Source organism: Drosophila elegans, unplaced genomic scaffold (genome assembly GCF_018152505.1).
Source record: "Drosophila elegans isolate 14027-0461.03 unplaced genomic scaffold, ASM1815250v1 contig_149, whole genome shotgun sequence".
Taxonomy (NCBI): Eukaryota; Metazoa; Arthropoda; class Insecta; order Diptera; family Drosophilidae; genus Drosophila; species Drosophila elegans.
This window is the reverse complement of record NW_024545513.1, coordinates 2,328,470-2,343,179: the sequence shown is the minus strand read 5'-3', so window position 1 is coordinate 2,343,179 and position 14,710 is coordinate 2,328,470. Positions and strand designations below refer to the sequence as shown.

At 39.7% G+C, this 14,710-nt stretch overlaps 3 protein-coding genes across 3 annotated transcripts in view; all 3 read right to left on the bottom strand.

Annotated features, from left to right (window-relative positions):
* LOC108137268 (serine-rich adhesin for platelets) overlaps positions 1–4,554 on the bottom strand; it is a 39,597-nt gene extending 35,043 nt beyond the window's left edge. The window contains 1 exon segment of the mRNA XM_017258862.2: positions 4,158–4,554. Within this exon segment, the coding sequence (XP_017114351.1) occupies positions 4,158–4,166 (9 nt within the window). The 5' untranslated portion in view covers positions 4,167–4,554.
* Positions 4,555–8,774: 4,220 nt separating this feature from the next.
* LOC108137329 (DNA replication ATP-dependent helicase/nuclease DNA2) lies at positions 8,775–12,455 on the bottom strand. The gene is made up of 3 exons (XM_017258959.2): positions 11,860–12,455; positions 10,762–11,799; positions 8,775–10,697 (listed from the first exon to the last, which is right to left on the bottom strand). The coding sequence occupies exons 1-3, from the start codon at positions 12,391–12,393 to the stop codon at positions 8,994–8,996; spliced, it is 3,276 nt and encodes a 1,091-aa protein (XP_017114448.1). The 5' UTR covers positions 12,394–12,455; the 3' UTR covers positions 8,775–8,993.
* A 531-nt stretch (positions 12,456–12,986) lies between these two features.
* Positions 12,987–14,322, bottom strand: LOC108137255 (transcription factor 15). The gene is made up of 3 exons (XM_017258839.2): positions 14,029–14,322; positions 13,411–13,541; positions 12,987–13,349 (listed from the first exon to the last, which is right to left on the bottom strand). The coding sequence occupies exons 1-3, from the start codon at positions 14,307–14,309 to the stop codon at positions 13,255–13,257; spliced, it is 507 nt and encodes a 168-aa protein (XP_017114328.1). The 5' UTR covers positions 14,310–14,322; the 3' UTR covers positions 12,987–13,254.
* Positions 14,323–14,710: the final 388 nt, after the last annotated feature.

Here is a 14,710-nt window from a genome sequence, read left to right as displayed (position 1 = left end):
AATAAATTAATTTATAACTCTTGCTTGGCTTTTTCTCCGCCGCGAAACACGTTGACCTTCAGGCCGCATAACCGATACATGAGTGTCTGTCCGTTAAAACACCATCTCGCATATATATTCGTATGATTTTGTATTTTCGCTATATATATATATATGCTTTTTATCTGTCAGTCGAATTAACAGTTACGTCTCAAGTGAATTTAAAAGGCCCCAGAGGCTGTGCTCCAAGGGTGGGAATTTGATTTTTGGTTGGAAAGTGTTTCCATTGAATATAAACTATACATATATTTTTTAATTGGCCAAGAGCTGGGCTTTTATTCGCCAAAGAAGCACTGTGCTTATTTATTTTTCTTTGTTCCAAGTGCTATTTGGAAGTCCCGAATAATTCATAAGCTAAACAACAAAATAGCTAAGAAGTTAAACAAATATGTTTTGTATATGTCAAGGTATTTTTTATACAGTTTCAAAGCTTGCTAGAGAAAAGGTTTTCATTTAAATTAAAATCAATTATACTATTTTAAATTATTTAAATTGTTTAAAAAAAAATAAATTAAAGATTAAATAAGTTTTTAAAACATTAATAGTTTTTATTGCCAAGTTATTTCGATAGAAAAGTAATGTTAAAAGGTCTGAGTGAATAGAGTTTTTAAAATATAAATGTATGTATATATTTTGTATAGCTTATAAAATGTACATTTCAAAACTCCAGAATAAATACTAATTTGAATGATAATGAATGATAATCCCTTTTAAATTCCTTCAAATTGTCTACTATGGCTTAATATGATTTTTTCATAATTTAAGCCCAGCTTAAAGAGCGATTTCCAAATAGCAAAAGTTGCAGCCTGGACTCAGGTATCAAAGTGGGTGCCGGGCCCACCCCCTGGGCCTGTCGACGTGTTAATGATTTGCATGTTCCCCAAATCAAAGCCAAAGTAGACCCCCCCTTAACCCCCGACTGCCCAACAATTCGCAGACATGGCTGGTTAGCGTTGTTGTCGTTGTCATGCAATTGAATCATCCCGGCGGTCTCTGGAGCTTAACCCCCGGTCTTCCCCCCTCTCCCCTTTTAACCCTCTGGTGCCGGTATACGTAACGAGGGGGGGCTACAAAAAAAAATGGCAAATTTTGCAATGAGGCTGGAAGGCAGATCCCAATGCACGTGTATGTGTGCATCTGTCAGATACAATTACCAAAGCGATTGCACTGGGAATGCTGGAATTTCAGGCCAATGCGGCGACTTAATAGCCCAAAAAAACCGGTAACTTAATGACACTCTTCTATAATGCTTTTTGAATAAAATGCCAAAACGCATCACCCCCCGCAGGTATGCAGTATACAGTATATAAATATACATTCACTTTTTACCTCTGCGCTCATCGGGTTTCACTTTCAGCCGCCTGGCGAATTCCGATTTGCCAATCTGACAAAAAACCTTTCCACGTCTGCGAGGCGGATGTGCCACCACCGGGGTCAGATTGTACGTATTTATTCGAGATCAGCATCTTCAGGGGCTTACTTTTGCAAAAGGGAGTTCCAATATTCATACGACTTTATAGCCGTCAGCAGATGACATTACATCGCATCATTGGCTTTTGCATTTGTGTTAATTCAGAAGTGCTCATTGTTTGATTACATTGCTATTTAAGTTTGTTTTATAAAGATTGGCTATGCTTTTAATGCATGTAAATCACACTTTGTTTACTAGACTTTTTGATATATAAGTTATTTTTAAATGTAGCTGCATACATTTGAATTTAAAAACTTTAAATAAATTACGTGGCTTTTATTATTGAAACAATTTACCGTTTCTAAAACTTTGTGAATTATTACAAAAATATATTCAAAAAACAAAATAAATTAAAAATAAAATTAAGTAATATTAAAATTTAATGTGACAATATTAGAGCAAAAGAAACGTAGTTTTCGATTAAAATTTCATTTGCAACGAAAATATTTTGACAAATTTAACTTATTTGTGGATGTATATGTATAATATTTTCAAAGGGATGTGATTGATACAATCGATTTAAATCTGGCATTGATGATAATGCAGAGTTTTGTGTTGGACATCTGTGTAAAAATCAAGCCAGCCATTGGAAAGGGTATTGAATTGAAAATCAGATGCTTGGATGGGCGGCTGACTTAATGAATGCATACTATATAGCAAATGGGAGATGGAGGATGGAAGATCGTCTGAATGGAGGCTTGGATTGTGTTGGGTGGGATCCCAGATCGGCTCGTCTTGGTTTCAGTTCACTGTCATTGTCTTTTGGGTGCGGCTGCGTTGGCGTTGCAACTCACAAACTTGCAACTTTTGCTCTTGTGTTGCATGAATTTGCGAATTTTAAAATGCAATTTTCTCGGGTTGGGCCTTCGATTTCCGCCTGTTGTGTAGACAACCACAACAACAAAAACAAAAGCCGAAACCGAAGCCAATTTCCTCTTCACACGCATTTTTGCGGCCTGACGTCAAACGAAATGATGGGTTTTATACACTTTTTTTTTTGGTTAGTATTCAGAGGATAGTATTCATCTGCCAGCACTTGTCGCCAAACTTGTTTCGCCCCCACAAAAGCAAACAAAAAAAAAAATGAAAATAAATAAACGTGGCCAAAAATAAGTTCAAGCCGCAAAATTGACAAAAATAACAAAATAAAAGCGAACCATAAAAACAAAATCCTAAACGAGTTTTCGGCGCATGCGCAGCAGAAAATTTGCATGACCAAGAGAAATATCATAGGTTCGGGCCACAAATCCATGCCTCATCGAAGGTCCAAGCGGATGTACAGCCTCATTTCGATTATATTTCGAAGTAAAAGCTAATGTCAGTGCTTGGTATGGATCTTTATAAGAGCCATACACCATTCTCCATCCACCATCATATTTTAATATGCGTGCAATGTATTTTTCTCGACGATTTGGGTTTCGTGTTTGAAAGTTTTGCACTCGATCGCTTCGATTAGCATGGGAATTGCAATCGCCGACGTCTTCGACGTCTTCAGAGGTGTTAATCGGGTAAAAGTTTCGCCATTACATAAGTCGCGAGATCGTAAAAATGATTTTAGACCAATTTATGTAGGCGTGCATCATCCCTCAGCCCTCTCACATTTTGTATTTTTCATTCCTCACCTGAATGATAACTTATCAAACATTCGATTTCTTAGAGAGTTAAATAAATTTTTAGATTTTAAATTTTAATTAAATCAATACAACAAAACTAGCTACTAGCTAAGAAATATAATTTTTGGCAATTAAATTTTATTTGGCAAAAAATTATATAAACAAATTTTAGAAAGAAATGTTTAATGTAATAAGACATAGTTTTTTAAGTATCATTTACATTTATTCAAAAAACATTAACCATAAACTTCACAGAACATCAAAAAGATGCAATTAAATCTTTAATTTTGGCATTCATATGTTAATATATAAGGAAGTCATATTTTAATGGGTTGTTATAAATGCTGTAAGATTGGTATTTTTAACTTGATTTTATTGATTTTAAATCGTAACACACCTTAATTAAAGTCTTGTCTTATGACTGTTGAATCAAAAGGCCATGTTATAAAATAGCAGACAGCCAATAAATTAATTAGCAAATCTTCTCTAACTTCCACTTTCGATCGAAGTTGGAAGCTAATCTCTAAGCCCAGAAGAATTCTTTGCGATGTGTCACACATTAATTATGCAATCACCCAAGAGAGACATTTTAATATCAAGTCAAACCGGGCTCAAACGAAATCGAAATCAAATTCGCGGCCTCGAATAATATAATACTGAATAATTTAGTGCGACGAGAACGAAGATGAATAACCTGTTTTGTAGTTCGTTTAGTCGACAATCTTTCCTGAACATTTCGCCCTAGGCAAGGATAACAACTTTCGGTTACAACGATCCTGCCAAGGTTGTCCAACCAACACCCCTACAAACACACACCATTTTTGGTGGCCAGGAAATCCAGATACAAATACAGGCTAAAAACGAACTGGACTAAATATTTACGACTTTTTTTGGTTCAGATTTGCGCTAATTGCGTACAAAATGCACTGGCAAGGCAACAAAAGTGAGTGAAATAAAAATGATTTCTCAGTTTTGCAGTTAATGTCGAGTTTTCGCAGTTTTCGCAGCTTTTTGCAGTTGCGGCAATCACTTACCGGAAGCATTTTGGCGGCTTTTTGCTGCTCGAGGTGGCAATACAAGGCTCCTTTGGGCTAGATGTTGCTGTTGTTGCTGCTGCTGATGTTGTTGTTGATGCTGCTGTTGTTGTTTCTGCTGTTGTTGCTGCTGCTCTCGTTTGTTGTTGTTATTATTATTTCAGTTTAACGCGACGACAACCGCGACGAGGAGGAAAAAAAATAACGCTAAGATTTAGTGTGAGATTTTTTGTTGTTGTCGTTAGCTTTTTGGAAACTATTTGCTCAGAAAACTGGGCTAAATGCGGTTGCTGCAGTAGTTGTTGCTGTTGCTGTTGCTGCCTGTCTGTATTTTATGCAATCTGCACAGATCTTGGCTAAATGCTCCACTGCCTCCCAGCAACAACAACGACAACAACCACTGGAGATGCCGAAAAAACAAAAAACAAAAAAAACCAGGCCGAAAGTAAAAACTGTTACACACGTCTGCGCATTCAGTTTTTCACTTTCGACCAGGCGCGGCGGCGTCGGCGGCGCTCTTTTTGGCCCAATAACTGAATAACTAAATCCGAACACACATATCAATTTGCAGTAAAAAAAACTATCTGCAAATTTTCCACATTCACTCGACGGGCACGGCTCAAAAAACCAAACAAGAAAAATATACAAAAAATAAAAAAAAAACAAATATGCAGGCAAAAACAAACAAACAAAAAATAAAGGAAAATATCCAAGAAAAGTTCCAAGCCACGAACGAAAAGTGTACAATAAAACTGAGTAGTGGTAGCTAGTACTATATATTTTATATATTTTGTATGCACGGCCAATGGCGGGTTACCGCTTAAGCTAAAGCCAACAATACCGTTCGAGAGTCGCCGCTGCACTGAATTCGTTTGGTTTGGTGGCCAAAAAGCGTGGCCAACAGAAAAAGCAGCAACCAGCAGCCATCAGCCAGCAACCAGAAAACCAGCAACATGCGACATAACAGAGGCCAGCAGCAACAGCAACAGCAGCAACAGCAACAGCAACGGCAGCAACTAGCAACACCAACCAGTTGCTGCGCAGCCGCAAAAGCCGTCTGTTAAACCAGTTAACATGGCACTTTTGGCCAACTTAACAACTGAACAGCAGAGGGAAAAACAAGAAGAAAGGCTATGGTCAAGTACCACGACTACTTGATACCCATTGCTCAGCTAAAAAAATTCAAAATAAGTGTGCCCCCGAAAATATTCGGGTTTAGGTGGCGCCACCTGCCGAACTGCAGGGGTACTATTTCAGATATACAAAAAATTAATTTATGTCAATAACTTCCTACATATTGGTTCGATTTGGATCATTTTTGTATGAGTCGATATGTATTCACCGAATTAACACATTTAGACTATACATACTATATCTCAGAGTGACGTTACATAATAGTTGACTAGAATCTACATGCTAAATCACAAATCTATAGTTTTTGGGACTTCGACACTCTTTTCAACCAATGCAACATACCCTTTCACTCTACGAGTAAGGGGTATAAAAACTCACAGCAATCGCAGTTCTTGGGGCCCTTAAATTACAACGAACAAAACAAACAAAAAGCAATAGAAACTAATGGCTGCTGCTTTAATTATGCCTTCAGACCAGAAAATTATCAATTATGGACACACTTTTGCGGTTTTAGCGTTAAATGGCAGTGAAATCGGTCAGTAATTGTTGGCCATAATCGAGCTAAATGCGGATTGGGTAAGAAATTCTGCGTTTGGTTGAAAACTAAGACAACTAGAAATAATAATAACATTCAAACAAGCTTGATTTTTAAAGCATAAGCTGTACTTTTAAAAATGCTTAGCTTAAGGTGATTCCCCTAAAAATACTTTTAATTCAATGAATATATTTAAGTAATTTGATTGTCAGGGAATTAAGAAGTGGCTTAAAGATTAATAATGAAATATGTTTGCAATTTAAATTAATAGGAAGGCGATAGAAATAATTTTTCAAAATTAAATGTGAAATGTTTGAAATAAATGAGGCATAGGGTTTTTGGCTTAAAAATGTGTATTTATTATAACAAACTAGGGCAGTTCTGTTTTAGCTATATGAGAAATGTCTTAAATTATTTTAATTTTATTCCTTATCTTAAATAATTAAAACTTAATTCTTCTTAATATTTGTTTTAATATTTTATGTAATTATGGTAAATCTTTAATAATTCATGTAATTATGGTAAAGAAAAATACTTTGATTAAATAAAATGTAATATATGCCGCCTTTATGATTATACCATTATAATAATAATAATTTCCGTAGAAATCTGTGCAAAAGTTAAATACCCCTCTGCTTATTTGCCCGCCAGCCCAAAGTACCATAGGTTTTGAGCCGCATTTTTGTGGATCATCTTGGGATTGGTATTGGGATTGAAGTGTTCGATATATTATTGCAACAGGTGATGATGCTGATGCTGTCGTTGTTCATCGGTGATGGTTAATGGGCTTAATTTGTTGCGCACACATGCCTGTGTGTCTGTGTTTCTGTGGGTATTTCAAAAAAACCACATTTTGGGTTTGGCCGGAACTTCAAAAATCAATTCAGCGGGCGACAGTGCCCAATAATTTCGGGGCTGACCTTTGTTTTCGGACCCACTTCCAATTCCCCACTTCCAATTCCGACGTCAGAAAAAAAGAGTTTACATAATAGGCATTAAATGCTGTCATCGAAATGCCAACGAAATGAATTTCAAATATTTTATCAAGCGATTTGCTTATGCCCAATGCCCATTACTGTTGTTGTTGCTATTTATTTGGCTGTTACTGTTACTGTTATTGCTTTGCGCTTTGGCTTTGCTCTTTCTCCTGCAACACTCCACTCCCAACTCAAATCTTATGTGTGACTTTGCCCACTTTCTGCTCACCGATATTTATTTGCTGTTTGAATGCCCTTCAATGGGGTATATTCGAAAATCTCGGTTTATTATTATCGAAACACCATTTTGCTATTTTTAGGTTTACTAAAAAAAAAAGTGTGACTCTGGACTTAAAAATATTTGGTTTATTTAACTAGTATTTGTTTTAATTTAATATAGACATTGTAAAATAATTATAGAAGTACATTTTTATATTATATATATAGTATAAAGAAAAATTAAAAAATTGATAAATGTTGTATATCTAGTTGTTGATGCAAAAAAATTGTTATAAAAAGCTAATGTGTTCTCATTATATATCCAAGCTAAAGTTATCTAAAAAAAAAATTGTGCCGATTTATACTAAGGAATAATTTATCTCAGTTTTGACATTAAGCCTGAGTAATAAACGAAACGTCCCAAAATGTTTTAGTAATTCAAAGAGTATTTGAATTTAGGTTTGCCTTTCATTTCTTTCCTATTTTAAGAGCTGTTTTCTCATTTCATTGAATTTCATTTCATTTGGTTTCGTTTTTATTTAAGCTTTTGCCTTTCTGGCGTTTGAGGGCAATCAATCTAACATTTGGTAATTGCCATTTGCCCAGGCGAACATAACACACAACCGCTTGGATGGCGATGACGATGACGTTGACGTTGACGATAATGATACGATAATCATCTCGAGGATGACTCACGTTCGCTCCTGGCTGTTAAATGCATCCGCTGCAAGTAGACCCCTTCTTTGGGGTCTCCATATGGCATGCATTGAATGTATTTATACACTGTCAAAAAAAAATAGTCAACCAAAGTGTTTTTTAATCAATTTAAATATTCTTTGCTTTGATTTTCATCAGGTTGCTGATTTTCAGTTGTTTTAAATATATATTATATATATTAAATATTAATTAATTGACAAATTTCGGAAATGATGTTATTACCAAAAATGTTAATTTAAATGTTAACCATATTTAAAACAAATAGGAGAAAAACGGTTTAAACATTAATTCAAATGTTTTGGCACTTATTCATGCAATTTAAAAATGTATTTAATATTACAATTTATTTATTTTTACTTTTCCCTTTTTTTTATCAGTGTATATATACACATTCAGGGCACGCAGAGAAGCAGCTCAGACCTTGAAGTGCACAACTTCCGTTTGGAAGGGGGGAGTATTGGGATTGGGATTGGGTTTGTTATTGAGATAAGAAGGTAGTTGCAAGTGCAACCAACAAGGAAGTCAGAACACACACAGACCGCTAACTGAATGCAGAATGGATAAAAGAATGGGTGAGAGCCACACAAATATATATAATCCGGTGAAGAAAAATAGTTTCGCGGACTACAAGATTACACAAAAAATCCTAAAAAAACAAATCCCTGATAATGCCATTTAATAACAATATACTAAAGGATGTTATTAGGGCACAATGAAAACCATTTCCAAGTTTTCATTGTAAGATCAAAAAAATGTCTTATTAAAATATGTTTTAAATAGGTAAATTTATATGTATGTCCGAATCATTATTCTAAGGTAAATAAATAATTAAGACAAGTAAAGTGATTTTTGTAGATTTAATCTTGATAAGCATAAATAATTTAACATGTTATTGGTATACTTAAAAAAAACAATCTTATATTTGACGCAAAAACATTCCTTTTTCATAATTTAATCTTAAGAAAGTCTCAAAAATAAAACATAGGGCCGATTTATTATTCTAGGGTAAATAAATAATTAAGACAAGTAAATTACTTTTTGTAGATTTAATCTTGATTAGCATTTTAATTTAACGAGCCATTGGTATAATTAAAAAACAATCTAACATTTTATGCAAAAACATGCCTTTTTCATAATTAAATCCCAAGAAAGTGCCAGAAATTAAACATTTTTAAGGACGATCATTGCTCTAAGGTTGTTAAACTAAATAAATGAAAAAAAACCAATTTAGGATAAGTAATAGTAGGTAATTACCTAGGCCTCCATGAGCGTGGCCAGATGCTCCTCGATTCGCTGCCAGGCGAACTCCATGCGGCCATCCTCCAACTGCAGGCGACATCGCTGGGGGATGTTCTGGAAGAGTCGCCGGAAGGGAGCGTATTGCTCCAGGCACTGGACATCGCCCAGCAGGATGAGCTTGTTCTTGGCCCGCGTGATGGCCACCGTGAGGCGACGCTGATCCTCCAGAATCTCCGCCTCCCTGGATCTATCCATGTCGCCGGCGGAGGAGCTGCCGCCTCCCGTTTTCGCACAGCTATAAATGATAAGGTTCTTATCCCTGCCCTGGAACTGATCCACAGTGTTGCACTCCAAGTTGGCATCCAGTTTGCTGGCCAGCTTCCTGAGCAGCTCCACTTGGGCGCGATACGGCGCTATCACACCAATCCTCGAGGCTTCGAAGCCGGATTTTAGTAGTTCCCTGAGTAAAAGCATTACAATGCCCGCTTCACAGTAGTTTGTATACTTGGATACCCTTCGCTTGCTCTGCTTTCGATTCTCCTCCTTGTGTTCGGCATAGCTTTGCTCTAGGGAGGAGCAGGTGGCCACCATCTCCTGTCCCCGTTCCAAACAATCCCCTGTGTTTATCAGAGTGACAGCCTGCTCTATGTGAGTTTGCAGGGCCCGCTGTATCCACCTGGGTGTGTGGCTGGCCAAGTCCAGCTGAAATCTGGCAGAGGACACCTCCTCGGAGGCACACTTCAGCTCCCCGCCGTAGGTCAACTCATTGGCCAGCCGCGTGATGGTCTTGTTCATGCGATATTGCAGACTCAAGACGGCAGTGGCCTGCTCCGAGTCCAATCTCTGGAACAGGGTCTCATCGGCGCCCCGTTGACGCGCCTCCTTCGACCGAATAATGGGTGGCAGCTGCTCGGGATCGCCGACCAGAACAAACTTGCTGCAGTGCATCAGTGGACGCAGCACAGTGGGCTGCAGCACCTGCGTGGCCTCGTCGACAATGCAATAATCGAACTGCCGCCGCTGGAACATGGGGTGTCCAGCCCCGAGACAGGTCACGCCCACAATGGCTGGCCCAGCCAAAGCCTGCTCCAGCTCCTCCACTGTCTTGCAGTCGCGGGTCAGCCGCTCCTCGCTAATCCCCTCCAGTTGCGGCAGTATTCGCGAAGTGGAGCCCAATCTCAGCATGGGCAAATCAAAGGGCAGCAGGCGCATCAGCAAATTATCCACCGCTGAATGAGTTTGGGCCGTAATGAGCACACTTTTGCCAAATAGATGCAGCAATCGGATGAGGGACACCAAAGTTTGGGTCTTGCCCGTGCCCGGAAGACCCTTGATCAGCAGGTGACTGCTGGTGGTCAAGGCACGCAGCGCAGCCATCTTTTGCACCTTGTTTAGCTGCAGCAGCATGGCTGCTCCCTTGGTCAGGACCAACTTGGGCACCACCCTGTGCTGCTCCGGTGGCCTCTTCTCCACTATGATGTCACGCAGCTCCTGGTAGCGTTCTCCATCGCTGAGAAGCAGTCCCAGATTGGTGTAGTTGAAGGTGGCAAAGCTTTGCGACTCATGTTTGTCCATCACGAAGGTTTCCTCCGCATAATGCTGGCTAAGATCGCGCTCCAGGCGCAGCACCAGGCTGCGAGCTTGCAAGGACACTATGAAACCAGAGGCAATGGCCAGCCGGGAACTGGAACTGATCACCACATATTCACCCAAGTCGAACTGCAAAGAAATGATTTAAGCATAAGCATTTAGCATTAATAGAGTATATAAGGCATGAAAATACCCCACTGAGGCTGAGATCCTGGCCGGCATCTGCTGCTGCATCGAGTTCCAAGCTCTGGCGATAGCGTCCCTCATCGTTAATGACCTTTTGGGCCTTCACCAGCCGCAGATGAGCAATGGCTGTGCCCTGTTTTTGCCTTTGCTTGGGATCCTCGGTCCAAAAGGCTCTCGAGTGCGAGGACTGACGATTGTGCTGCTCTTCGAGGGCGAGTAAGCCACACCAGTGCTGCACATAGGCATGATCCGGCTGCTTGAGGTGTCCCAAAAGCTGCGGCATGAGTTTCTTGAGCGGATGTGACTCACTGAGCTGCAAACTCTCATCGTGTTGGGCAAAACTGGAGCATATGGTGTTGTAGGCGCAGTTGCCGCAGGCACTGTGATGGTAAATGGGTTCCGGCAGTGGCATTTGCCCTAGCACAGCCTCTTTGTCAACTGGAATGGTTATTTCTTTGGTCAGCCAATAGGCCAAATCGTTGCGCAGCAATACAAGATCCCTCTGTTCGTTTCTCCCGCTGGGCACCTCGCTCAAAAGGCCCTCCTTGAGGTACAAGAGCAATCCCGAATGGGTTTCCCTGCCCTGCGCCGAGTGCATCAGTTGATAGAGCAGCAGCTGCCCCTTGTGCTCCATGGAGAAGCTGGCACGGCCAGTCTTCAGTTCCAGGGGTACGATTTCATCCTTTTTCTGTGCATTTTTCACCCTGACAGAGACATCCACCTTGCCCTTGAGGCCCAGTTGGGGCACCCACAGGTTCTCCTCTATGTCGCGGATTTCTTGTATGCAGCCTCTGTAAGATTCTGGTGCCAAGAAAGCCGGAGTTTCACCCCTGACATACTGAGCCACAAAGCTAGTGATGGGTTCTATGAACTTAAGGAGTTGCATTTCCATTTCCGCCTGGCTGAGATTGCTGGCATAGAGTAGTTGGGCCAAGGACGAGCTAATCAGCATTTCCTGGAGGGCAGCGTGTATGTCTTGCTTGAGGAAAAGCTGCTGCCGCAGCACCTTCTGCAGCAGCTCATGCACCAGAGTGCCTATCAGCATCTAAAAAGAGGCATGAAAGGGGGTAACCAATAATTTTTAAGGGGAGATAAAGCTACGCACCACAGCATTTCCCGAATCCAGGCCACGAAAACGCTCCTGCAGCACGGATTTCCGGCGGCAAAAGAGGGATCCAGTGACCGTGGTGCCAGATATCAAGAAATCCGGCTGCGAGACGCAGTAGCCCTGCTCCTTGTCCACCACATAGCAGCCTGCACTTGGCTGCCATTTGCCAGCCACAGAAACCACATCGCCAATGGCCAAACGCATGTGATTCCAGGGGGCAGCCAGTCGGCAGACGCCTGTGGCCGCATCCCCGCCAGAAATGCGCTTTAGGGTCAACTGCAGCTCCTGTTTGCCAGAGACCTGCTCCAACTGCAGCACTTCGCAGCGCTGAAAGCGACTGAGATCCAATCTATGACTACAAATGGACTCCAGAGCTCCAACTGCCGCCAAATCGAAGTCCGCATCGTCGCCCCAATCGATGTTCTCCAGTTCATCTGGCGCGAAATCTAGCTGCTGCTTGAATTTCTTTTGGCTATGCAATAGGGAACCATTTTCGGCTTTACTAGGTGTCAGCACACGTTTTGCGGACATCGCAGGTGCTTTATTTCCGGATAAAGTGCGCTACTTACTTTTATCAGTGCGGCGTTTTTATTTTTGGCGCAATCAGTGTGACCAGTTTTGATTTCGTGAGAAGTACCTAAGCACTGCTTGTGATTTGTCAAGCAATTCTAGCGCACTGCTTTAAACAGCTACTTGTCTTAGCTATTTTCAAGACCTTGGCGGTAATATTTAAATCAATTTATTCTGAAAGCCTGAATTTTAAGCTTTTTTTCAAATAAGATAATATCGTTTGAGCAATTAAGTACATTAATGAAACAAACACTAACGTGACTTTCACTACGCAGGCCATATATATATTATGTAATTGATGTGATTTTATATACAAAGTCTTATTTAAAATTATATCAATAATAATAATTAAATTTTTTCCTGTTAAGTTTTAGCTACATTCTAGCTAGAGGTTTGTTATTTGTTTTGAAAGAGTTGGCAACTCTCTTGTTGAGTTGGTTAAAATACCCGCGCAGAGGGCGACACTTTCGTGGCAATTTTAAAAAAAGTAGACTGGTCGGCAAACATTTTTATAGTTATCTGACGATAAAAGAAAACAGTTGCTTTTACATGCGTTAGTTTTTAATTAATTTTGTTTTATTTAATTTAAATTAACTCTTAAGAGATCGATATAATTGAAGAGGTTATAAATAGAAACGAGAGCAGTTCAAGTTTGCAAGCGTTAACAGTATCGAGTAACAGGCATCGAGTTCCAGCAATTGTCCATGGATGGCGCTGCTCTTGGTCGCTGATTTCAAAATTTTTTTCAATAATTAATTTAAATGCAATGGATACGACCAGAAACACTTAAATTATTAGAACACATCCCGTAAATCATTAATCTTATTTGGTTTTAAGGCAGAAGGTGCAAATGCTAATCCTCCTTACAAGCGCTTCGTTGTCGTATTTGTGCAGTAAACAAGGCTGGCATTCAGTTCCTGCGATAAATTAATGTTATTCAATAATTGTTTAATTATAAACTATTTTGTTATAACTTACCCGTTTCTAGGGTGCTGCTCAGGTGCGTTATATAGCTGCTGGCCAGACGGATAATCTCGATCTTTGATAGCTTGCGATTCATGGGCTCCGTGGGTATAAGATTCCTTAAAGCTTCGTAGGCCGAGTTCACACTGTTTGGAAAATCAATTATTAAAATTAATATAATAATGGAAATATTGTGACGAATTAAGTAAGGCATGACATGCCAAATTTTGACCAGTGTTTCCCAGGGTTTCAATACAAAAACCAAAACTTCATATGAAATAGATAGAATAGATAGATAGTCTTTAAATCATGATTGCCTAAAAATGTTAATATAGTACATTTGCATATTTTATGGATATTTTTATCTAAATTATTTTGCTTATAACTTTTAAACGGCTCTAAATGAATTTTTAGTCCCTATATTAAATGGGATTATTTGGTCTAATTTGGATTATGATGATTCTAATGTTATTAATATGTCTTCTCTTTGAAAATTGTTATAAATGTGTTGTTATTTGAAAATAAGAATAAAATAATATTTTCTTTACTAAATTAGTTTTGCTATTTCCTTGAAGGACTTTAACAAATTTATTAATTTTTATTTCTTCGTTTTTTTTGTAAACTAAGACTCACTTGAAGGTCCTGTAGCGCTCCCTTGCGTTGATTTTCTGGCGCGGTGGTCGCCTCCTGTTTGACCCCTGACCTATCACCTGATCCACTTGAGCATCCTGACCAATCTGGGAGTCCTCCGAATCGGCGGTCGCTCCACTGCATCCACTTGCACTTGCACTGGCTGCACTTCCACTACTATTACTATCCTGGGCAAGGAATGCCATCAAATAGTTGGCTGCTGATGACGATGATGGTGATGGTGTTGATGAGACTGCCATAGCCAAAGCCAATGCCATCGCCATCCGTTTTCTGCGGCGATTGGCGAGCAACTGAGCGGATTCTCCAGAAGAATACCCGACTATATCCACTGCCAAATAGCATTTACAAGTTCTCTGGCTCTGCTAAATGAATTAAGTCATCGCCTGGTGACGACAAATTGTGCGTGAAGATGGGAATGGGCAGCAATAACATGAACACAAAACGAAAACGCTAAATATGTGCACTTGTCAAAACAATGCCTGAATGCCGGGCACTTGTGCACTACTAATTGTGCATCAAGTGGCCGGCGATCGCAGGATAAGTAACATGTATCCATCTCCATTTGTCCATCGGCGATTTGTTGGGCCAATTTGTGTGTTTTTGTTTTTATGTGTGGAAAACGGAAGTGGCACTTAGTAGTCCTCATCCCTGCTGACCTTACCCT